This window comes from Tachyglossus aculeatus, chromosome X4 (genome assembly GCF_015852505.1).
Source record: "Tachyglossus aculeatus isolate mTacAcu1 chromosome X4, mTacAcu1.pri, whole genome shotgun sequence".
NCBI classification, from domain to species: Eukaryota; Metazoa; Chordata; class Mammalia; order Monotremata; family Tachyglossidae; genus Tachyglossus; species Tachyglossus aculeatus.
In genome coordinates, this window is record NC_052098.1 from 43,221,882 (window position 1) to 43,247,379 (window position 25,498).

The 25,498-nt window shown below is 43.1% G+C and overlaps 1 protein-coding gene and 1 non-coding gene across 2 annotated transcripts in view; one reads left to right on the forward strand and one right to left on the reverse strand.

Annotated features, from left to right (window-relative positions):
• Positions 1-25,129, forward strand: part of DTWD2 (DTW domain containing 2) — a 175,912-nt gene extending 150,783 nt beyond the window's left edge. Inside the window, exons 5-6 of the mRNA XM_038769851.1 lie at positions 17,615-17,743; positions 24,235-25,129. Of these exons, the coding sequence (XP_038625779.1) occupies positions 17,615-17,743; positions 24,235-24,405 (300 nt within the window). The 3' untranslated portion in view covers positions 24,406-25,129. The remainder of the gene's footprint in view (positions 1-17,614; positions 17,744-24,234) is intronic.
• Positions 6,036-6,173, reverse strand: LOC119948355. Its single transcript, XR_005456756.1, has one exon. It is a non-coding gene; the product is annotated as a small nucleolar RNA SNORA7 (small nucleolar RNA).
• Positions 25,130-25,498: the final 369 nt, after the last annotated feature.

Sequence of the window (25,498 nt, forward strand, 5' to 3'; positions counted from 1 at the left end):
TGCCACTTGTCTGCTGTGGGACCTTGGGCCGGCCACTTCACTTCTCTGTGCCTCAGTTTCCTTATCTGTAAAATGGGGATTAAGTCCTACTTCCTCCTACTTAGACTGTGATCTCCGTGTGGGACAGGAACTGTGTCCAAGCTGATTAACTTGTATCTACCCCAGCATTTAGTGCAGTGCTTGGCACATAGTAAGCACTTAACAAATACTATTTTTTAAAAATATACATATATATACACACATACTTATATGCACATATAGTGTGTGTGTGTGTGTTATGTGTGTGGGAGAGAGTTCAGGGAATATGGTAACCACACAGATTGCTTTAGAACATAGTAATAAGCTTGCTGCAAACAAACTTCTGGGACCCGTTGGCATCCATTTCCCGCTTGCGTTGGCAACTTGGCATCCATTGCCCTTGCACTTGGATTTACTCCCTTTTTTCATCCCTCCCTCAGCCCCACGGCACTTATGTACATATCTGTAATTTATATATATTTATGTCTGTCTCCCCCTCTAGACCGTAAGCTCGGTGAGGACAGGGAACGTGTCTACAAATTCTGTTCTATTGTACTGTCCCAAGCACTTAGTACAGTGCTCTGCACACAGTAAGTGCTCAATAAATGCAATCGATCGATTGATTGATCCATTTAAGAGTTTTGAGGGAAACAAAAAGATAAATTGCGGCTCAACCAGGAAGAATGTATAGCCTATATCAGAAGACTGGTGGATCACCAGTATAACTCCCACTTGTGAAAAGGTAGCAGAGGTAACTCTGGAATTTAGAGACTAAGGAGTATCACATCTCTAGCTGGAAATTGGAGAATCTATTGTCAGTTCTAGTGTCAGCAAGCCCTTAGAAAAAGTACAACAAATTTAGAAAAAATGTGGGAGAAAGCATGAGTTCTAGAAAGGGATCAGTAAGCATGTGGGTTGTGGGGAAGCAGAAGATATTTTATCAGTCTATTTTAAAAAGGCTTTGGACAAAGTACAAGGGCTTGTTAAAAAATGAGTGATTATGGGATTAAAGGGAATGTTCCGTAATGGAGTGAAGACTACCTGAAAGATAGGATATGAAGGGTAAGGACAACAGCCATTATTCAAGATGGTGAAGTGTGAATGGTGGGGTCCCCAGGGGATTAATGCTCAGGCTGATTTTATTCAACATTTTCACAAATGAGCTAGAAGAGGAAATGTAGGCTGAAATTTCCAGGTTTACAGATCACTCCACGTTCTTCCAAAGCTGAATCTAGTATAATATGGTCATTTTTTTCAAAACCTGTTATTATTTATCCCTAATCACTCTCTAACTGCACGTGTGTTCGTATTTTCTACAATGTATATTGAGCTCATTTAGCTGTTTGCTATTCATGTTCATTTTAGATTTTTTTGCTGCTAAAGGAAGAGACGGAGCCTGTTTAATTTGCTTTGTTTGGGGCCCAATCCAGCACTGTGGGATGAAAGGCACTTAATCAGTACTGTTTGATAATGAAGATGAGGAGACACTTTGGTTCAACAAATTAGGCTAATAAGATAGATGAGCACTAAGAGTTTGAGGAAAAGATTTCAGATACCTAATAGGTTTGAGAGAAGAGAGATTGAAACTCAAACTCTCTAAACCTTTCATCCAGATGCATCTCTAAACCTTTCATCCAGATGCGTGTAAAACAAGAATCTGGGTCCATGAATGTTTTTCACTCCAGCTTCAGAATTTAAAAATGATTATAATTTGTTTTCAAGTAGTAAGCAGTGGGTTGTAGCCAGGAAGATGAGTCATTTACCCTTTACATAGTTGCATACTTAGTACAATACTTAGCTGTACATGCCGAATGAAGCCAGGTAGCATTTTCTCAAAGATTCAAAAGCAGATTTCAGAAAACTGAAAAACAAATATCCTTTTTTTGCAAGATGCTTGATATCCTTAGAAAAGATAATGAAATATAAAGGTGAATCCTTTCAGGAGAAATTTCCCCAAGTAGCTCTGCAGAAGAGAGTACAAGATACCTAATTACCTTCTAGAAAAAAAAAAACCCAAAGGTTGAAAATCAGATTTTCAAAATATAGCGCACTTATTATTTAAGTGTAGTCAGATGTTTGCTCCCTTTTAATAGGATATTAAGGCTTTAGAAATATATATCTTAAAATTTAGCTGTCTGATATTTAGGCATACCCTGCAACCTTCATCCAAATGAAGGTGTAAACATATTAACCTAGATAAATACAATCAGAAAAACATGGTGAAACTTGGAAAGGTTTTTGTGATATCTCCTTGATTTTTCTGATTGTTTCTTTACTTCAGTTTCATGTTAGGTATTCCCTTTAGAATTTGAAAAAAAGAAAGCTCTTAAAATGTCAGTCTAGATTAAAGCCTGGATGTTGGAAATAAATTATTTATTATCTTGATGTAATTTTCAAAGCTATTCTGGGGTTTCTTCCAGTTGAATTTTTTTCTTTTTCACACAGGCACTAGTAGGAACTCAAAGATGGAAGAAATTTTGCATTTTAGAAAATGACAAAGAATAATGCATAAAAGAACATATTCTCAGGTATCTTAGGAAGTGTTAGCTGACTCAGATATTTTTAAACCAATTGATCATTTTGGGTTTTTTTTTCAGTCATGGCGAATAGTGGCAGGTTATTTTAATAATGCTGGTATTTGTTAAGCGCTTACTACGTGCTACATACTGTTCTAAGCACTGGGGGGGGGTTACACGGTAATCAAGGTTGTCCCACGTGAGGCTCACAGTCTTAATCCCCATTTTACAGATGAGGAAACTGAGGCACAGAGAAGTGAAGTGACTTGCCCAAAGTCACACAGCTGACAAGTGGCAGAGCTGGGATTAGAACCCATGACCTCTGACTCCCAAGCCCGGGCTCTTTCCACTGAGCCATGCTGCTTCTCTGTTTTCTCTATTTTGACTGATCCTGTTTCCAGGAGTTGGCACACCGTACCTGCTCTTCAGTGAGACTAGATGAGTGAATGTTGATGAGGGGATTGATATAGTTTTCCCTCTTCCATTTCATAGATGTCTTCAGATTGCCACATTCTACATTTAAAATTGTCGTATAGTACATGGAGCACATTGTACATAGCAATTTTTTAAGATTTTTAAATGGTTGTTTTAAAATTTTATATATACATATACACATGTATATATATATATACATATGTGTATGTATATGTGTGTATATATATATGTATATATATATACATATACATATACACATGTATATATATACATATGTGTATGTATATGTGTGTATATATATGTGTATATATATACATGTACCTTATAATTTTCATCAATTGATCATATTGAGCACTTACTGTGTGCAGAGCTCTGTACTAAGTGCTTGGGAGAGTACAGTATAACAGACACATTCCCTACCCACAATTTAGAAATAGATAACTTTTGTATGGTTAAAAGGCCATAATTCTCAAAGCAGTAGTACTTATCTCAATAGGAGAGGCTCTTATTGGTGAAATGCAGATGGTAATGCAGTTATCATGAAAGTAAACTAGAACCTGTAAATATCGCACAGTATCATGTTAAGAAAACAAATACTCATGGTATTTACCGCCTCCTGTAATAAAATGTAGGATGAACATGACTCTGCTTTCACTTGCTGTTGAAGTAAATTAGTGAGGATGTCAAGAAATTTTCCTTGAAACCTCCTGAAAAAGAAATGCAAAAAAGAAAGTCCAGTCACATGGCTGGACTTCTGGGTTCTATCCACTAGGCCACACTGAATCCAGTGACTTGCCCAAGGTCATGCAGCAGGCAGGTGGCAGAGTCGGGTTAGAACCCAGGCCCTCTGACTTCCTGGCCCGTGCTCTTTCAACCAGGCCATGCTGCTTCTAACGTACCCTCCCTGATTAGCTTCCAAACATCCTAAATTACGTGTGGGATGACTCTAGATAGCCATTTCAATCCTTCTATATGTACCCATTTACCCATCCTCAGCACTTACGTATGCTTTTTCAACTGAACATTCAATTATTCACTTTGATTGTCTGTAAGTACTTTCATGAATCTCCTCCCTTTTAGAGTGTAAGCTCTTTGTGGGAAGGGAATCAATCAATCGTATTTATTGAGTGCTTACTGTGTGCAGAGCACTGTACTAAGCGCTTAGGAAGTACAATCAATCAATCAATCAATCGTATTTATTGAGCGCTTACTGTGTGCAGAGCACTGTACTAAGCACTTGGAAAGTACAAGTTGGCAACATATAGAGACAGTCCCTACCCAACAGTGGGCTCACAGTCTAGAAGGGGAAGGCAAAGAACAAAACCAAACATATTAACAAAATAAAATAAATAGAATAGATATGTACAAGTAAAATAAATAAATAGAGTAATAAATATGTACAAACATATATACATATATACAGGTGCTGTGGGGAAGGGAAGGAGGTAAGACCGGGGGGATGGAGAGGGGGACGAGGGGGAGAGGAAGGAGGGGGCTCAGTTTGGGAAGGCCTCCTGGAGGAGGTGAGCTCTCAGTAGGGCCTTGAAGGGAGGAAGAGAGCTAGCTTGGCAGATGTTGGGAGGAGGGCATTCCAGGCCAGGGGGATGACGTGGGCCAGGGGTCGATGGCAGGACAGGCGAGAATGAGGCACGGTGAGGAGATTAGCGGCAGAGGAGCGGAGGATGCCGGCTGGGCTGTAGAAGGAGAGAAGGGAGGTGAGGTAGGAGGGGCAAGGTGATAGAGAGCCTTGAAGCCGAGGGTGAGGAGTTTCGGCCTGATGCGCAGATTGGTAGCCACTGGAGATTTTTGAGGAGGGGAGTAACATGCCCAGAGCATTTCTGGACAAAGACAATCCGGGCAGCGGCGTGAAGTATGGTTTGAAGTGGGGAGAGACATGAGGATGGGAGATCAGAGAGGAGGCTGATGCAGTAGTCCAGACGGGATAGGATGAGAGCTTGAACGAGCAGGGTAGCGGTTTGGCTGGAGAGGAAAGGGCGGATCTTGGCAATGTTGCGGAGCTGAGACCTATTTGCTTTGAACTTCTTTGAACTGCTCAGTGTCACAGCCAGTGGGTGCTCAGTAAATGCCACTACTACTAGTACCAGGTGGTAAGTAAAGAGAGGCAGTTTCTTCAGGTTGCTCTGTCAAGGGGCGGTGAGAGTTGAAAAATCTAAAAGGGTTGAAAGTGTAGAGAAATAGCATGGTCTAGTGGAAAGTGCACAGGCCTGGGAGTCAGAGGACCTGGGTGCTAATCTCGGTTCTGCTCCTTTCCTGCTGTGTGACCTTGGACATGTCACTTACCTTTTCTGTGCTTCTGTTCCCTCCTTTGTAAAACAGGAACTAAATACCTGTTCTCCCTTCTACTTAGACCGTGAGCCCAATGGGGGACAGGGATTGTGCTCGACCTGATTAACTTGAATCCACTGTAGTGCTTAGGGCAGGGCTTAGCATATAGTAAGCATTTAACAAATACTGTTATTATTAATAATGATTAATCATTAATATTATTAACATTAATAATAAAAATAATAAAAGCTCTCAGTTTCGGCTTCTGCCACCAAGTATGGCAGGTCAGAAGCGGTGCCTTTGCTAACAAGGCAGTGGCTCTGGTTCTTTGTCCAATGTCCGAACAAGTCTCTCCCCAAGTGACTCAAGATACCTTGTGTGATGTTCCATTCCCCGAGTGACATGAGATTTAGCACCCCTTAAGACCAGGGCCTTGGGGTGTGCAGCTGCTGCCTGGACCAATCAATCAATCAGTGATATTTATTGAGCACTTACTGTGTGCAATGCACCTAGTACAGTGCTCAGGTGTCTGTTGTGTGACCTTGGGTGAGTTGCTTATGTCGTATGCTGTCGAGTCGTGTCCGACCCATAGAGACACCATGGACACCTCGCTCCCAGAACCCCCCTCCTCCACCTGCAATTGTTCTCGCAGTGGATCTATAAAGTTTCCTTGTTAGAAATACGGAAGTGGTTTACTGTTGCCTCCTTCCGCACAGTCAACTTGATTCTCCGCCCTCTACTTTCTCCCATGCTGCTGCTGCCCTGCACAGGTGAGTCTTGATTTGTAGCAGATTGCCTTCCACTCGCTAACCACTGGCCAAGCTTGGAATGGAATGGGTAGGCCTCTGCTTGACTCTCCCTCCCGTAGCTGAGACTGGTAGAATACTGGAAACTCTCCGGGTGCGACCCTGAGAGGGGCATAAGGGTGGTACTTTTTATTTTTCCTGCCAAGCCATAGGGGTCCACTCTACAGGGTGACAGCAGTCACCTCCATGGTTTTCCGAGCCAGACTTGCAGACTGGCCTATCCCAGTTCTCTGACAAGAGCTGAGACTTTCCAGTCAGGGCTGAAAAGACCCTAAGTGATGGTTTTCTGACCTATTAGCTCCATGAAGCCTCCCTGCCCTCCTTTCACACCTGTGCTGACACTATCTCAAATGGAGGTTTTGAAAACTAGACACCTTTCATGTAGAAAATAAATGGTCTCATCTGGCTTTTCTATATCTGTTGTGGAGTATCTTTGAACAAAATTTAAGACTATCGTTCTCACTCTGTATTTTCACTGATAGAAGTCATTGAATTCTAAAAATATGGAAAAGCTGTGGCTGGTAAACTAATAAGATGGTCCAGTATAATTTTGAACTGAGCTAATGTAACAATCACAGCAAAGTGTTTTTAAGTAGCACTCTTCACTAAACCCCGAGCTTCTTTATAATTCCAGACTAGATAAAAGCCTCATCAAGTTTAAACTTGATTCATATTTTAAAGCTGACAAAGATTTAGCTCTAAAGGTTTCAAGTGGAAGCTGTTTCCATAATTTTAGAACATAATTGCTCTGAAAGCTTCTGTAATATATTTTGAATAGGTGAAATGAAAATAACAGTTTGGCGTTTTGGGGGAGAATTTTGGATTAATCAAGTAGGAAATAGACTGTTGGGTTTCTGTGTGTGTGCGTATGTTTGTGTTTTGGACTTTTGGATATTTTGAGCACAGAACCCCATAGAAAAGAAACATTTTGAATCAATTTGGAATGGAATTCTACTGCAACTAATCAAAGGTTTAACTAACAGCCTTTTCATTATTGTCAAGGTCTTCAGTACATGATCCAGGAGACTTCTGACTTCAAGAAACTTTAGTAGCTAACCTTGGAAATAATGAAGCCCTCCATCTCCTCCTCCTGGATCTATTTTCAATTCAGACCTGAATCCCACTTACATGTGGAGGTGAACAAAGAGCTTTCTCCTTACCATCTCATGCTTATTGCAAATAATTTTCCATTTAGTGGTGCAAATAAAATATCTTCAGGTTAAGTGAGCATACAAATGTTCAGAGGAATTTGAATTTGAAATTTGGCAAATTACTCTTCAGCATTTTGCTCTCCTCTCACTCTGGTATTTCCCATCCAAGCTTATAGTGTTCATTCATTTATTTTGTTTAGTTTTTGTTTTTTGGATTTTTTATGGTATTTGTTAAGTGTTTATTATGTGTCAGGCACTGTACGAAGCACTGGCATAGATACAAGCTAATCAAGTTGGACACGGTCCCTGTCCCATGTGGGGCTCACTGTCTCAATCCCTATTTTACAGATGAGGGACCTGAGGCCCAGAGAAGTGAAATGACTTGCCTAAGGTCACACAGCAGACAAGTGGCAGAGCCAGAAATAGAACCCATGACCTACCAACTCCCAGACTTGTGCCCTCTCCACGATGCCATGCTGCTTAGTGACTTGCCCGAGGTCACACAGCAGACAAGCAGTGGAGCCGGGAGTAGAACCCAGGTCCTTCTCACTCTCAGGCCCGTGCTCTAGCCATTAAGCCACGCTGCTTCTCGGCAATTGGTTAGTCAAATGAAGCATACCTTCATTGATTTAATTGGGGAGCTAGATCATGGGCAGGGATTGTCACTGTTTATTGTTGTACTGTCCCAAGTGCTTAGTACGGTGCTCTTCACACAGTAAATTCTTAATAAATATGATTGATTGATTGAATGAATGAATGAATGAATGCATTAATCAGTGATTTTTGTTAACCACTTGGAAGAGTGGAGTCATTCTCCATCTCTTTGGCAGGCTCCTCCTCCCCCTCCCATCCCCTTACTGTAGGGGTTCCTCAAGGTTCAGTTCTTGGTCCCCTTCTGTTCTCGATCTACACTCACTCCCTTGGTGACCTCATTCACTCCCACAGCTTCAACTATCATCTCTACACTGATGACACCCAAATCTACATCTCTGCCCCTGCTCTCTCTCCCTCCCTCCAGGCTCGCATCTCCTCCTGCCTTCAGGACATCTCCATCTGGATGTCTGCCCACCACCTAAAACTCAACATGTCCAAGACTGAACTCCTTGTCTTCCCTCCCAAACCCTGCCCTCTCCCTGACTTTCCCATCACTGTTGATGGCACTACCATTCTTCCCGTCTCACAAGCCCGCAACCTTGGTGTCATCCTCGACTCCGCCCTCTCGTTCACCCCTCACATCCAAGCCGTTACCAAAACCTGCCGGTCTCACCTCCACAACCTTGCCAAGATCCTCCCTTTCCTCTCCATCCAAACCGCTACCCTGCTCGTTCAAGCTCTCATCCTATCCCGTCTGGATTACTGTATCAGCCTCCTCTCCGATCTCCCATCGTCCTGTCTCTCCCCACTTCAATCCATACTTCACGCCGCTGCCCGGATTGTCTTTGTCCAGAAACGCTCTGGGCATGTTACTTCCCTACTCAAAAATCTCCAGTGGCTACCAATCAACCTACATATCAGGCAAAAACTCCTCACCCTCGGCTTCAAGGCTTTCCATCACCTCGCCCCCTCCTACCTCACCTCCCTTCTCTCCTTCTACAGCCCAGCCCGCACCCTCCGCTCCTCTGCCGCTAATCTCCTCACTGTGCCTTGTTCTCGCCTGTTCCACTGTCGACCTCTTGCCCACGTCATCCCCCTGACCTGGAATGCCCTCCCTCTGCACACCCACCAAGCTAGCTCTCTTCCTCCCTTCAAGGCCCTACTGAGAGCTCACCTCCTCCAGGAGGCCTTCCCAGACTGAGCCCCCTCCTTCCTCTCCCCCTCCACCCCTCCCCATCCCCCCGCCTTACCTCCTTCCCCTCCCCACAGCACCTGTATATATGTATATATGTTTGTACGAATTTATTACTCTATTTTATTTGTGCATATTTATTCTATTCATTTTATTTTGTTAATATGTTTTGTTTTGTTCTCTGTGTCCCCCTTCTAGACTGTGAGCCCACTGTTGGGTAGGGACCGTCTCTATATGTTGCCAACTTGTACTTTCCAAGCGCTTAGCACAGTGCTCTGCACACAGTAAGCACTCAATAAATACGATTGAATGAATGAATGAAATGAGCCCTGAAGCTAGGATGGTTTAGGAAATAGAAAAAAAAGCACCGAGGAGATGGAAGTTTACAGATTGTGAACTCGTGGGCAAGAGATGTGTCTACCAACTCTTTTGTATCGTACTCTCCCAAGCGCTTAGTACAATGCTCTGCACACAGTAATGCTCAATAAATACCATTGATTGACTGATTATCAGTAGAGGGAGCAGGTATAGAGAAGAAGGCTCTTTTTCAGAAGGAGTTGGGAATTTGGGCCCAGGCTAGCTATAGTATGGAACCAATAATGAAATCAGATAAAATAGCAAGTGATTACCTACTCCATCCTTCAGTATTATCAAACTGGGCCTAGAGAACATCAGGTGGGGTGCTTCCAGGAAATGTAATAAGTTGTTTCTCCTCGCTGTTATTTTTCAGTTCAATTTTCATGGTCGTTTGTATTGGTAGTAAACTCTGTATTTGGCTGCAGGGCAAACTCTTCAGTTCTCTGTAGTGATACTGAGAAGAAGAATCAGAATTCGTGATGAATTTCATGTTTGGGTTAGGCTAGTGAAATTTTGCATAATTTTTAGAATTAAGGGGGATTCAAAATTTTTTCAATGTTTTCAAAGAGCTGTTAAATCACTAATTTGTTCCATTATGCCTAGAAAGCATGGACAACACTGTCATCCACACTTTTAAAACGGATATTTATAATAGAACAGCCAATTTGCAAAGTCCTCAAATCATTTAACGACATTAAAAAATTACAACCATTTCTGATAATGGAAACAACGATAGTAAATAAATAATATGGCAGTTGTCTCCCACCAATGTTATTAGGATTGCATTTCTCAACAACTGTTTATAAAAGCTTTAGGAGTTGATAAAACAGGCAGCCTAATTGGGTGAGTGACATTTATCTTTTATAGAAAATGTTTAACTTGTGTGATAGATTAGCCAGAGCCAATAGATCAGTTTAAAACATCCTTTCGGTCAGTAAATACATTTCTCATCAGTGCCTTAATAAATGATGTAGGTTAGTTTTGATTACAACCTGTTTTTATTTTTTTAATCATTCATTCATTCAATCGTATTTATTGAGCGCATACTGTGTGCAAAGCACTGTACTAAGCTCTTGGGAAGCACAATTCAGCAACAAATAGAGATAATCCCTGCCCACAATGGGCTCACAGTCTAGAAGTGTGACCTAGTGGAGAGAGCATGGGCCTGAGAATCAGAAGGACCTGGTTTCTAATCCCAGCAATGCCACTTGTCTGCTGCGTGACTTCTAGCAAATCACTTAACTTCTCTGCGCCTCAGTTACCTCATCAATAAAATGGTGATTAAGACTGAGCCCCATGTGGGACAGGGACCATGTCCAACCCGATAAGCTTGTATCTACCCCGGTGCTGAGAACAGTGCTTGACACATAGTTAGTGCTTAACAAATACCATCATTATTATTATTATTATTATTATTATTATTATTATTATCATCATTATTATCATTAAGTAATACCTAAATTGGACAAATTCCATCTCAGTGGATAATATAAAAGTGGGTGGAAACAAAATTCCCTTTTGGGATCATTTTGATCTAGCATTAATAAAAATAGGAGAGTAAAAAGGTGACATCTCCATTTTGTATTTTAAGGGGGTATTTTAGTCCATCTGCATGTTAGATAATTCTGGCTGCAGTTAAAGTCTATTCCACTCAAAAAGATCACAAACTCAGAAGCCATGGAAAAAAAATAGTAAGCAAGATGAAGGGAAAAGGCCAAGCTACAAATTAAATTTCAAATACAAAGAGGTATAAAATGTAAGAGGAGAACATTTTATATTCCTCTAGACTGTGTCAGCTCCTCAGCTCCTTGTGGGGAGGGAATGTATCTGCCAACTCTTTTGTACTGTACGCTCCCAAGCTCTTAGTACAGTCCTCTGCACACAGTAAGCACTTAGTAAATACCGTGAATTGATCGATTGGTTTTATAAATATATCGAAGGCAAAGGAAGAAAAAGGAAGTTTGCTAATTAGTGAAGAAGGAGAACAAGAGCAGCATTCACCAGAAAATTGAAAGCTAAAATGATGTTTTTTTATTCAATTTCACATCCAAAACATTTTCTGTGAAGAGAACGCTTGTCTAAATCTCACTCTCTCCTGCTTCCCCCAAGGCCTATGAACACAAGCTGAAATAGAAATGTAATGGACCTTGACCTGTTCACTTTACCACGATCCACCTATTGGCTGCTTGAAATCTCAAATTCATTCGTAACTGTTTGAGGTCTGGTGCGCAACTGGAGAAATCCCAGATTACTTGGAAAAATCAGTCAATCAATCGTATTTATTGAGTGCCTATCTAAAATGCAGATTCCGACTTCATTGTCGAATAGTTTTGGGTGTTTGTAAAGGGAAAGGGGGTAACTGGGAATTTCCAAAATAGCCTAGTTTTCATCCTTGGAAAGATTCTGGAGTAATTCATTGAAATAACAATTTGCAAGCATCTGGAGAATAACAGAATGTCAAGAAGCAGCCAACAGGAATTTGACAAATTATAGTCATGCCAAATTTGCTTGTTTCACAAGGTTACTGACTTTATTGTTGGCAGGAAGGAATAAAGATGGCAGATCCTGACTTCAAAAAGGACTTTGGGAGCTCTTTCCCATTGGCAACTTAATCAAAGGAATAATGTTCTTAACAGCAACCGATTCAAAGGATAGAGCCATCATCTTAAGATGGATGACACTGAAGCTGAATGTCCTTACTAGGCATCCCAACTACACTCATGAGTAATTGCTTTACCTGCAGTAAATATCCATGAATAACCATCCTCGCTATTAAGGTCATAAACAAGTCTGTTCGTGACTTCCATGCCTTGAGTTTCTACTGTGCAAAGGAGTCTTGGGGCCCAAGACATTGAAGGCTGCTATGTTCTGATTAAGAAAAAGTGAGAGACACCCCAATTTTCACCCCCACCCCCAAACCCAATCCAACTGGCATTCAAAACCCCTTGAAATGTACATGAGAATCTCAACTGCTGATATTCGCTCTGCCAGATCGGGCTATTTCATGAGATTTTTCTGGAGATGTAATAGCACCTTTATTTAAAAAATGGAACCAGAAGATGTCCATTTAACAGTATTAAGATCAGGCCATGATTGTTTAGACAACCTTCCCTTTTTGGCATAGTGTCCTGTCAGTCATTTGATTCAGGGTCTTAGATTGTAAGACGGCAGGAACTAGATCTGTTTAACCACCTCGTTGTTTTGGATCTGAACATTCTATGGGGGTGGAGTCCAAGGAGAGAGGTTATGTTCTCAGCCTGAAGCAGTCTCACAATAATGATAATCATAATGATCATAATAATAATTGTGATATTTTTTAAGCTCTTCCTATATGCCAAGCACTGTACTAGGCGCTAGGGTAGATACAGGATAATCAGGTCCCACGTGAGGATCACAGAGTAAGTCAGCCCATCAGATCTGCGGTGTCGCAAGATTCCAGGTCAACAAAAGCTGAACCTGGTCTGATGTGGGCCAGATTTTGAGAGCTTTGGTCACTCCCAGATGTGTTATCAGGCTGGGGAGAAGGAAGTGCATTGATTCTTTGGAAATGTGGTGTTGGAGAAGGCTTTTGCGAATACCGCGGACTGCCCGAAAAACGAACAAATGGATTTTGGAGCGAATTAAGCCAAAGTGATTTTTGGAAGGCCAAACGACTTGACTTAGATTAGCATGTTTTGGACACATAATCAGGAGGACTAATTCTCTAGAGAAGACACTAATGCTAGAAAAAGTCCAGGGAAAACATGGAAGAGGCAGACCAGCAGCTAGATACGTAGAGACCATAACGACGATAACGTTAGAAAGGTTGATTATGGCAGAAGACAGGATATTCTGGAGAAAATACATCCATAGAGTCGCTATGAATCGGAAATGACTCTACGGCACTTGATAATAATAATAGAAGGAAGTGGGGAAGGAAGGGTGGGGTGTTTATTTTGCCATCTGTCTCCTCCTCCTCTAGATTGTAAACTCGTTGTGGGCAGGAACCGTGTCTGCTAACTCTGTCCAATTGTACTCTCCCAAGCGCTTAGTACAAGGCTCTGCACACAGTAAGAGCTCAAGAAATACCATGGATTGATTGGTGCTGAATCATAAGGGAGTCAGGCCAAGCTAGAAATGTCCTAGAACACATTTCCAGGGGCCATCCGCCCTGCCACTTCTCCCCAGAGGTTCCTGAGCCAATGTGCATGTGCAGTAGCCCTTTTTCGCCTTGTCCAGGTTCACTTCTAGCATGGTAGTAGCTCACCAACCTCACCGTACCTGCTACCCAGTTTGGTCAGGCTGACCCAGGGCTGGATACCAGACTGGGCCAGAAGCTGGTGGACAGCTGGGTGAGCCAACCCCTCGGTTTCTGGTTAACCAAGGTTCTACAGCCGCCCCTATGGCCTAGATTTTTGGGGTGCCTGATAAGAGGAGAGAAGCAGTGTGGCCTAATGAATAGAGCATGGGCCTAAGAAAAGGGTTCTAGTCCGGGCCCTGCTACGTGTCTGCCATATTCATTCATTCATTCAATCATATTTATTGAGAGCTTACTGTGTGAGAGCACTGTACTAAGCGCTTGGAAGTACAAGTTGGCAACATATAGAGACGGTCCCTACCCAACAGTGGGCTCACAGTCTAGAAGGGGGAGACAGAGAACAAAACAAAACATATTAACAAAATAAAATAAATAGAATACATATGTACAAGTAAAATAAATAAATAAATAGAGTAATAAATATGTACAAACATATATACATATATACTGGTGCTGTGGGGAGGGGAAGGAGGTAAGGCGGGGGGGATTGAGGGGGGAAGGGGGAGAGGAAGGAGGGTGCTCAGTTTGGGAAGGCCTCCTGGAGGAGGTGAGCTCTCAGTAGGGCCTTGAAGGGAGGAAGAGAGCTAGCTTGGCGGATGTTGGGAGGAGAGCATTCCAGGCCAGGGGGATGATGTGGGCCGGGGGTCAACGGCAGGACAGGCGAGAACGAGGCACGGTGAGGAGATTAGCGGCAGAGGAGTGGAAGGTGCGGGCTGGGCTGTAGAAGGAAAGAAGGGAGGTGAGGTAGGAGGGGGCGAGGTGATGGAGAGCCTGGAAGCCGAGGGTGAGGAGTTTCTGCCTGATCTCTGCAGAAACCTTGGGCAAGTCATTTGACTTTTCTGGGCCTCAGTTACCGCCTCTGTAAAATGGGGATTAAGATTGCGATCCCCACGTGGGACTGTGTCCAACTTGATTAGCTTGTATCTAGCAAGGTGGAGCCCGTCAGTGATGCCTGGAATTCATTCATTCTTTAAATCATATTTATTAAGCGATTACCGTGTGCAGAACACTGTACTAAGCACTTGGGAAAGTACAGTACAACAATTAAGAGTGACATTCCCTGCCCACAGCAATCAATCAATCAATCAATCGTATTTATTGAGCGCTTACTATGTGCAGAGCACTGTACTAAGCGCTTGGGAAGTACAAATTGGCATCACATAGAGACAGTCCCTACCCAACAGTGGGCTCACAGTCTAAAAGGGGGAGACAGAGAACAGAACCAAACATACCAACAAAATAAAATAAGTAGGATAGAAATGTACAAGTAAAATAAATAAATAAATAAATAAATAGAGTAATAAATATGTACAACCATATATACATATATACAGGTGCTGTGGGGAAGGGAAGGAGGTAAGACGGGAGGATGGAGAGGGGGACGAGGGGGAGAGGAAAGAAGGGGCTCAGTCTGGGAAGGCCTCCTGGAGGAGGTGAGCTCTCAGCAGGGCCTTGAAGGGAGGAAGAGAGCTAGCTTGGCGGATGGGCAGAGGGAGGGCATTCCAGGCCCGGGGGATGACGTGGGCCGGGGGTCGATGGCGGGACAGGCGAGAGCGAGGTACAGTGAGGAGATTAGTGGTGGAGGAGCGGAGGGTGCGGGCTGGGCAGTAGGAGAGAAGGGAGGTGAGGTAGGAGGGGGCGAGGTGATGGAGAGCCTTGAAGCCCAGGGTGAGGAGTTTCTGCCTGATGCGCAGATTGATCGGTAGCCATTGGAGGTTTTTGAGGAGGGGAGTAATATGTCCAGAGCGTTTCTGGACAAAGATAATCCGGGCAGCAGCATGAAGTATGGATTGAAGTGGAGAGAGACACGAGGATGGGAGATCAGAGAGAAGGCTAGTGCAGTAGTCCAGATGGGATAGGATGAGAGCTTGAATTAGCAGGGTAGCGTTTTGGATGGAGAGGAAAGGGCGGATCTTGGCAATGTTGCGGAGCTGAGACTGGCAGGTTTTGGTGACGGCTTGGATGTGAGGGGTGAATGAGAGAGCGGAGTCGAGGATGACACCAAGGTTGCGGGCTTGTGAGACGGGAAGGATGGTAGTGCCGTCAACAGAGATGGGAAAGTCAGGGAGAGGACAAGATTTGGGAGGGAAGACAAGGAGCTCAGTCTTCGACATGTTGAGCTTTAGGTGGCGGGCGGACATCCAGATGGAGATGTCCTGAAGGCAGGAGGAGATGCGAGCCTGGAGGGAGGGGGAGAGAGCAGGGGCAGAGATGTAGATCTGGGTGTCATCAGCGTAGAGATGATAGTTGAAGCCGTGGGAGCGAATGAGGTCACCAAGGGAGTGAGTGTAGATTGAGAACAGAAGGGGACCAAGCACTGAACCTTGGGGAACCCCCACAGTAAGAGGATGGGAGGGGGAGGAGGAGCCTGCAAAAGAGACTGAGAAAGAATGACCGGAGAGATAAGAGGAGAACCAGGAGAGGACGGAGTCTGTGAAGCCAAGGTCAGATAACGTGTTGAGGAGAAGAGGGTGGTCCACAGTGTCAAAGGCAGCTGAGAGGTCGAGGAGGATTAGGACAGAGTATTAGCCGTTGGATTTGGCAAGCAGGAGGTCATTGGTGACCTTTGAGAGTGCAGTTTCCGTGGAATGAAGGGGACGGAAGCCAGACTGGAGGGGGTCGAGGAGAGAGTTGTTGTTGAGGAATTCTAGGCAGCGCGTGTAGACAACTCGTTCAAGGAGTTTGGAAAGGAATGGTAGGAGGGATATGGGACGATAACTAGAAGGTGAGGTGGGGTCAAGAGAGGGTTTTTTTAGGATGGGAGAGACATGGGCATGTTTGAAGGCAGAGGGGAAGGAACCAGTGGAGAGTGAGCGGTTGAAGATGGAAGTTAAGGAGGGGAGAAGGGATGGAGCGAGAGATTTCATAAGATGAGAGGGAATGGGGTCAGAAGCACAGGTGGCCGGAGTAGCACTTGAGAGGAGGGAGGAGAGTTCCTCTGAGGATACCGCTGGGAAGGATGGGAGAGTAGCAGAGAGTGTTGAGAGCCGGGGGGTTGGAGAAAGGGGGGAAGAGACTTTGGGGAGGTCGGACCTGATGGATTTAATTTTGTTAATGAAGTAGGAGGCCACAGTCCACAGTCAAGTAGGAGGCAAGCTCACAGTCTAGAGGACAAACTCACAGTTTAGGCCTGATCCAATCTTTCTAATTCAACACATCTTAAGCCTTCCCAGTAAATTTTCCAAAAATCTCGTGGCAGGAGTTACAGACAGTATATTCTAAGGCACCCCAACTATAGCTCACATTTTCCATTTTTTGTTGCTTAAGGTTCGCCGGTTTTTTCTTCAATAAATACAAATATACAGTAATTACAAGAGGGGATTGAAGGGAAGGTGTGAAATAGTCGTTGTCCCAATGGGTTAGAGATAGGGCGGGTTAGTCACTGAAAGTATCCTGTAGGATCTGGGCCTCGAACCGCTCAATGGAAGGTGGCAGGAAGGAGATTATTGGTAAATGAGACTTTATAGTCACAAGTCTGGAGGGAATGGCAAAACTGCAGATATGTCACCTCAAGAAACAGAGGGAAGTAAATGGGGGCTAGGGCAGTGCACTCAGATTTACTTCAAAAGCCTTTCACAGAGCAATGCACAGCTATCTGTAAATTTTATTGTTAGAATTCTACATTTATAAATGGACTGAAGATACCTATGCCAAACCATTTTATCAAAATGTATGATAATTCTGATCGTGTTAGACTAACCAATCTTTAGGGTGTCATTACAGTTTTGTCGGTAGCATTCCTGGATTGCACTCTGTGTTGGCCTGATGATTTTCATAACTTTAGGTCTCATAGAAATCTTAACCGAGGAAATGCAAGGAGTGAGACAAAAAGATGGATTCATGTATTTCTGAAGCGAGTCCTGGCTAGCTCAAGGAGGTTTGTGTTTTAGACCAGAGGGACAAACGATGGAGTAGCCAAAGTATATTTGGCATTTTTTTCAGCCACTATTTTTCATTTACAGGTGCAGCTTAAAACCAGCATCTCCAGCCAGTATGTAATTCGGACACAACCAACCAATAGGTGCCTTTCCACACTAGAATGTGCTGCAATAGCTCTTTCCATTGTGGAGAAAAATGATGACATTCAGGAGGTATGTTTGGAACAACTTTCTGTTCTCTTTTAGGAAAGGCTGGTTTGCTTATATAGTATGAGTTTTTGACAATAGAGAAAGAGTGGACTTGATACTTTTGAACATAAACTATGGAACAAGTGACAGGGAACATTGAAATTCTAGACTGTGAGCCCGTTGTTGGGTAGGGACCGTCTCTATATGTTGCCAACTTGTACTTCCCAAGCGCTTGGTACAGTGCTCTGCACAAAGTAAGCACTCAATAAATACGATTGAATGAATGACTGAATGGTCTAATGGGAAGAGCACAGGACTGGAAGCCTAGAGACCTGGGTTCTAATCCCACCTTTGTCACTTGCCTGCTCTGTGACCTTGAGCAAGTCACTTAACTTCTCTGTGCCTCTGTTTCCTCATTCAAAAAAGGGGGATAAAATACCTGTTCTCCTTCCCCACTGTGAGCCCCGTGTGGGATAGGGACTGTGTCCCGAGATAAATATTTGCCCTTACCTGTTCAAACAGCATTTGTAATAAGCTAAATAGCATACGAGTAGTGCAACAGTCAGTTAAGCCCCTTATGAGGGTTTTTTTTTTCTTTTGAATATTTGGTAGGTTTCATTTTTGCCCAACTTTATTTTCCCTAGAGGCTGCCTTTTCTCTAAGTTTTAGACTAACAATCTGTACGAAAATGAAAACTCACTGCACTCATGCTTTTACCTTGGGAATTTATAAATTTACATTAGGTCACATTGCTCACTGTGTAGAAGAGATTGATACCGCCAACCAAGGATATGGAGAAAATGCTTGCAAATATAAAGAAATTTGAACCTGTAATCATGTCCTTATTTTGTTTTCTTGAATTCACAAGAGTTCGTGGTTATTTAGATTATTAGCGATTTGCTGGCACTGAGTGATGAGGTAATCAGCAGGTTGAAACCGAAATGGCATCTTCATAGCTTTTTATTTAGTACTTTTTTGACTTTGGGTGTTTTAATAGCTAAATCCAGTTTGTTGGCAGAATCTTTTGATCCCTAAAAATCTTAAATACTTTTCAGAAGTAAAAATCCCAGCACAAGACAGGGAATTTAGAGGATTTAGCAGACCAACAAAAACTTTTAAGGATCTCTGGAGCATGATGGAATCAGAAGGGCAGGGAGCAACCCCAAGACTTTTAGACTGCATTTGGTAGATCTTAGGGTGGCATTTGACATCAGCAGTAAGGTAGGTCCATGTCCATTGGATTGTAAACTCCTCAAAGACAGGAACAGGGTCTTAGGCACTGTTTTAACTTCTCTGTGCCACAGTTCCCTCATCTGTAAAATAGGGATTAAGACTGTGAGCCCCACATGGGGCAACCTTGATTACCTTGTATCCCCCCAGCACTTAGAACAGTGCTTGGCACACAGTAAGCTCTTAACAAATACCAAAATTATTATTATTTTACTTCTACTACTACTACTAATTCTGGTATTTGTTACGTGCTTACTATGTGCCAGGCACTGTACTAAGTGCTGGGGTGGATACAAGGAAATTGGGTTGGACACAGTCCCTGCCCCATGTGGGGCTCACAGTCTCAATCCCCATTTTACAGATGAGGAAACTGAAGCCCAGAGAAGTGAAATGACTTTCCCAAGGTCACACAGTCGTCAAGTGGTGGAACCAGGATTAAAACCCACAACCTTCTGACTCCCGGGCACATTTGTGCTGTGTTCTCAAGTGGGCACTACAATCCCATCACACACACAGAAAACAATACATGCAGCTGCTGCAATTTGCTTCATTTCTATGGGCCTCAGTTCCCTCAGCTGTGAAATGGGGACTAATACCAGCTTTGCCACTTCTCTGCCATGTGACCTTGGCTAAATCACTTCACTTCTCTGGGCCTCAGTTCTCTCAGCTGTGAAATGGGGATTAAGACTGGGAGCCCCATGTATGGGACAGGGATTGTGTCCAACCTGATTATTTTGTATCTACCTCAGGGTTCAGTTTAGTGCCTGGCACATAGTAAGTGCTCAACAAATACCATTAAAAAAATTAGTTCCGGTTTCTGGTGACTACTAAGTAAGTTGGCTGCTTTGGGGAACTCACCAAGATCCATAGGCTATGGTTGGTGAGTCAGAGTTGGAAGTTCCCTGTCTGATCCTTTCCCCATCATCACCATCATCAGAGTGGAGCAGGTTTGTGTTTTAGGTCCCATCCTATTCAACTTAGTCTACGCCTCCATTGTTGGGGATGCAATGGGAGACCTCAAAGCCAGTGTCAGAATTTGCTTCCAATGTACTGGGAAGTTCTTCTATCTCAACATGCCTTGAGCATCAGTGAAAACCTTTGAGTCAGTCATCCTGGAACTGCTGCAATGCTGGTGTTCTCTGAAAGTACATTCCCAAGAAAACAGGCTGCTGATTTTGTAGTGCTTTACAAGATCAGTGCAGCACTATGGATAGCCAGTAAGCTCCTTCCCCTCCCACGGACCCAGGTGTTTTCCAGCCCACAACAGGCAAACTGTAAACCTGAGCCAGAGTTTCAATCAGCAACATATAAATAGGGGGTATGCTATTCAGTGATGCACAGATAGGCAAAGAAGTAGAAAACCAGGTTTAGGTGGTCAGCCTGTCCTTGAGGGGACTGGCAGACAGAGCTTGACAACATACCAAGATGCAGATCTTTTAAGCTGGGCTGGTATCTAATCTTCTATCTCTTGGGACTCCAAGGTTTAGTAGGTTTATTCAGTTTCTCGCTCAGTTTCGTCAGCGCTGCTTGTGAATCATATTCAGCCTCAAATGACGAGACAGTTTTACTGACAATAAAATTCTGCCACGAAGTTAGCTCAGCAGCTTTAGGGCAACCAATGCTCTTTACAGCATGGTTTCACTCAGGGAATGCACGAGGAAGATAAAAGATAGCGGTATACCCAAATAGTTGCTGTATAGTGAACTGAAAGGGAGCATACGCAAGATGGGGTGGCAGAATCAGTGTTTTCAAGAAACAGCAATGGACAATTTCAAACAATGTGTTTTATCAGTGAACTGTTGGAAAGCAGCTGCGGCAGTCATACCGGTTTAAGAGCAGAATTCCGAAGAGCATAGCCTGAGGGGATATCAGGAGACCAAGAGGCAGATTAGAGAATAAGAACAAGAACTGCAGTCTTACCATGCGCACAGCGTGGAGTAGCGCTTTGGTTGCCCTGCCCTGCCATCTTGTGTGTGCCCGCTTTCAGTTCAGTGAACAGCAGCTATTTGGGGATCCTGTTATCTTCCATCTTCCTCATGTGCTCCCTGCATGAAACCACGCTGTAATGAGCATTGCCCTCGATCTGAGAATCTCAGTTTGTCTGTCTCTACTTTGTGAGGATCCAGACTGAGAGTGATAGAGATCAGGAGTCAGAGGAGGTTGTAACTAGATCCGTTTGGCAGAAGTTAGGGATTGGGCCCCCACCTTAGAATGTTAGGGCTATCCACTGGCAAGTCTGTTATGGCCAAGAGTGGAGTCAGTAGAATCACTCTTCTTCTTTGTTCTCCACTTTCCCTCTTGTTGAGTTTTTCATGACCTCATTCCAAACCAAGCAAGCTCACCATTGCCCTCTGGACTACTGCTGTGGAAAATCGAGGAAAGAGAATTGGCCCTACTCTACCATCTTTCTTCTTTCCATTGGCAATGTTGAACAGCTCAAAGAACAAACGTTCTTGCCTCTCGAATGCCGTTGTTTTTTTTTTTAAGAACTTTCCTGGGAGCCTAACCTATTGAGTAACTGCCAGAATCCAGACCTGCCGACAGTATCCAGTGCCTTTGTCACATCAATGAAAAGAGCATAAGGCTCTTGATAATCATCCTTGAACTTTTCCTGAATCTGGCACTGTGCCTATGTTTGTTTATACATTCCTCAGTGGGATTCGTTGATCCTAATTGACTGGAATTCCTAAGGGTCAGCTGGGTGTCTTTTCCATTTGGCCTCAAGAGCAGCCAGTTTCCAAATTCTTGGGGAAAAAGCATGGAACAACAGCCTTAGGTCATAGGAAAGCATCAGTAAAGACTTCAGTTAAGAAACTATGGGACATGGCAACTCTGAAACTGTTTTCTCTCCAAGTTTACAACCATTTTCTCCTTAAGCAGATACAAAAACTAGATTAAAAAACATCTGAGGACACCAATGAATGCACCTCCTACGGGAAAAGAAACTTTGGATTTTATTGTATGGAAAGGAAACTCTAAGTTTTTCATCATGCAAAATTATTATTATCATTATTAGTGTTATGGTATTTGTTTAGAGCTTACTGTGTGTCATGCGCTGTACTAAGCACTGGGGTAGACACAAATTAATCAGGCCAGACACAGTCCCTATCCCATATGTGGTTCACAGTCTAAGTAGGAGGGGGAGACGGTCCTTGAATCCCCATTTTGCCAATGAGGAAACTGAGGCCCAGAGAAGTGAAGTGACTTGCCCAAGGTCACACAGCGGGTAACCGACAAAGCTGGTATTAGAACCCAAGTCCTCTGACTCCCAGACCCATACTCTTTCCACTAGTCCACGCTCCTCCTCATAAATATAATCCTTTGACAGTTAATAAAAGTGAGTGAATTCCTGGGTGACAAGATGTGGCCCAGAGTTCCTCCCAAGGAATAATGAATATCTTTTTGCGAATATTTGACACCGTGAAAAGGTCTGGCTGTGGCTAATCATAAAAGGAAATTGAAACCTGAAGAGGGAAAGATTTTTCTTTTCTCTGACCTCAATTCTCCCACCCAAGGAATGGGAAAATAAATTTCCCATCAATATCATCCAACTGCCTCAAAATAGATTTAAAGCCGTCTTACTTTTCCTAACCAAAATACGGTTGCCCGCAGAAAAAAGCCATCTATTTTTCTGGGGCTGTAATGTCATCCAGCACCTAAACGAGAAATAATTAGAGAGCAATTTGGCACATGAGGATGAAATTGGGCTAGACCCAGAAGGCTGAATATTACCAAGGCTTTGAATTGGTTCTCTGATAAATCTGTTTAAATGATACAAAACCCTGTAAATCTTACCAGTGAATGATTATCCTTTGTGTATTTTCATTATGAGAAACAGCATGGCACAGTGGATAGAGCACAGGCCTGGGAGTCAGAGGTCATGGGTTCTAATCCTGGCCCTGCCATTTGTCTGCTGTGTGACCTTGGGCAAGTCACTTCATTTCTCTAGGCCTCAGTTCCCTCATCTGGAAAATGGGGATGGAGATGCTGAGCCCCACGTGCGACAGGGACCGTGTCCAACCTGATTTGCTTGTATCTACCCCAGTGCTTAGTACAGTACCGGCAACATAGTAAGCGCTTAACAAATACCACAATTATGATTAGTATCATCATCATCACCAGCTACATTTGAGCACCCACTATGGGGTAAATAGAGGAAACTTTGATGGAAATGCTAGTGGAAATAGTTCATTACACCCATTTTAGTAAGTGTTCTGTTCTCTTAGTAAAGATAACCTGTAAGGAAATTATTTTGTGCAGTAATCTCTTCTTCTCCAGTAAATCTATTTATGCTTAATAATGACACCGTTCTAATCATAGTGATCCTGTGCTTGCAAAAGAATTGAACAGGCATACCCTTTCTGAGTCATTTTACGTGCTCGCAACCATTTTATACTGTGTAACTTTTTGTAGAACAACTTATCAGTTTTCATTTAAGGACTGAAGCAAGGCATTTAATATGAAAAACTATTTACTCTGAGTTGATCAAAGGAGTTGCACCCTCCCCCTCCAAACCAGCATTGATTATGTTGCTTACTATTAAAGTATTGACAATATATTATTGTATTTTTAAAGAAAATCTCCTGTGAGCACAGGTCTTCTGGTTACTAGCAAGTCACCCTTGAACAAAAAGGAGGTTAAAAGTATTGGAGTAAAATAGAGCCAAAGAAAGTTGTTTTTATGGAAAGGAACTTGTATATGAGCTGTTTTAGAGACTGTAACAGTTTTCACTACTTTCTTATCCAAGTTGCCAAAAGCACAGAACTGCGATTGCCTGTGGCCTAGTGACTATTAATGTTCATTCATTCATTCAGTAGTATTTATTAAGCACTTACTCTGTGCAGAGCACTGTATTAAGCGCTTGGAAAGTACAATTTGGTAACAAATAGAGACAATCCTTACCCAACAACGGGCTCACAGTCTAGAAGGGGGGAGACAGTCAACAAAACAAAACAAGTAGACAGGCATCAATAGCATCAATATAAATAAATAGAATTATAGATATATACATATCATTAATAAAATAAATAGAATAATAAATATGTACATATATACACAAGTGCTGAATTTCTAACAGCTAATGGTCAAATGTCAACCATTCCTGTAACCTTAGTGTGGAATCATTAGCAACCCAGTCAAATCCCATCCAGTCCTTCAGCCAAGAAGAAAGTCACCAGCCTGGAGCCAATCGAAAAATCAGGTGCACGTGTCCAGACCAGATGCTATGGTGAATGCGAGGCATGTTTATTAATGCATTATTTTCTTCCTGGTTTTTTTTTTGACAGATTTTGCTACGCCCTCTTCAAGCTTTGTGCTCCTTCCAACTTCAGCATGGTGCTCAGATCCATCACAGCAAGGAACATCTTCTGAAAAATGGCTTGTACAACAAACCCTTGCCTAAGAATAAACGCAAGCTCAGGAAAATGGAACTTCTACTGAACAATGTTAAAATTTAGTGAGATTGACCACCTGGTGCTCGGTGCTATTGTACTTATCCTTTTGCAATGGACAGTAACCGTCCAAGTTCTCTTTCTTTGTAACTCACGGAGTTGGCTGACTCCATAGAAGAACTCGAGGTAGAGTACTACAAAATCAGAATCTGACCTACAGCAAGGAAATAAACCCAATAGCCATTAAAGCCATGATTCAGTAATGTAAAAGGCAAGATTTTGTACTTTGGTCCTTTCAAGAATGTGGCTATTCATTTTGGGAATCCCAATGAGACATGGCCAACCAGTGGTTTTCATCTAGGTTCTCCATTCAAGGTGAATCCTTTTCGAAAAAGAAGGGAAAATGTAGTGCCTAATTTGAAGCAGAACCGTTTCTTTCATGTCTGGATCGGTTTTGCAGTCTTGTTCATGCCATTCTTGTAGAGCATGAGGATTGCATTCCTGTAGAACCCTTATGTTGAGGAAAACTCACCTTGTAGTATTCAGTCTATGTCTAACAGTGCACATGTGCACACTATTTTCTTCCAATACTGCAGCGTATTGTATCCAGACAAATGCACGTTGTCAGAAGGACATTCTTAAGTCTCCATAATGTTAGAACCAAAATGCGTACATATACTTCTGAGAGAGAGGCCCTGGCAGAACTGGTATATTTTGTTGTGCAAGAAGCAGCATAGCCTAGTGGATAGAGCCCGGGCCTGAAAGTCAGAAGGACCCGGATTCTAATCCTGCTTCCGCCGCTTGTCTGCTGTGTGACCTCGGGCAAGTCAATTCACTTCTCTGGGCCTCACTTACCTCATCTGTAAAATGGGGATGGAAACTGTGAGCCCCATGTGGGACCTGGGCTGTGTCCAACCTGATTAGCTTGTATCTACCCCAGTGCTTAGTACGAGTGCCTGGCACATAGTCAGTGCTTAATAAATGCCATAAAAAAATTGTGGTAAATGGGGCTCTCATTGCTGGCGCTGCCTCTTTGACATCTCCTCTTCCTACACTGGCCATGGTGGTGGTTCAGAAGGAGAAGGAGGAAGGGAAACCAGGAAGGGGGTCATGTCTTGCGTGCCACATAGAGGTTCAACCAAGTCCACGCTATTGGCAC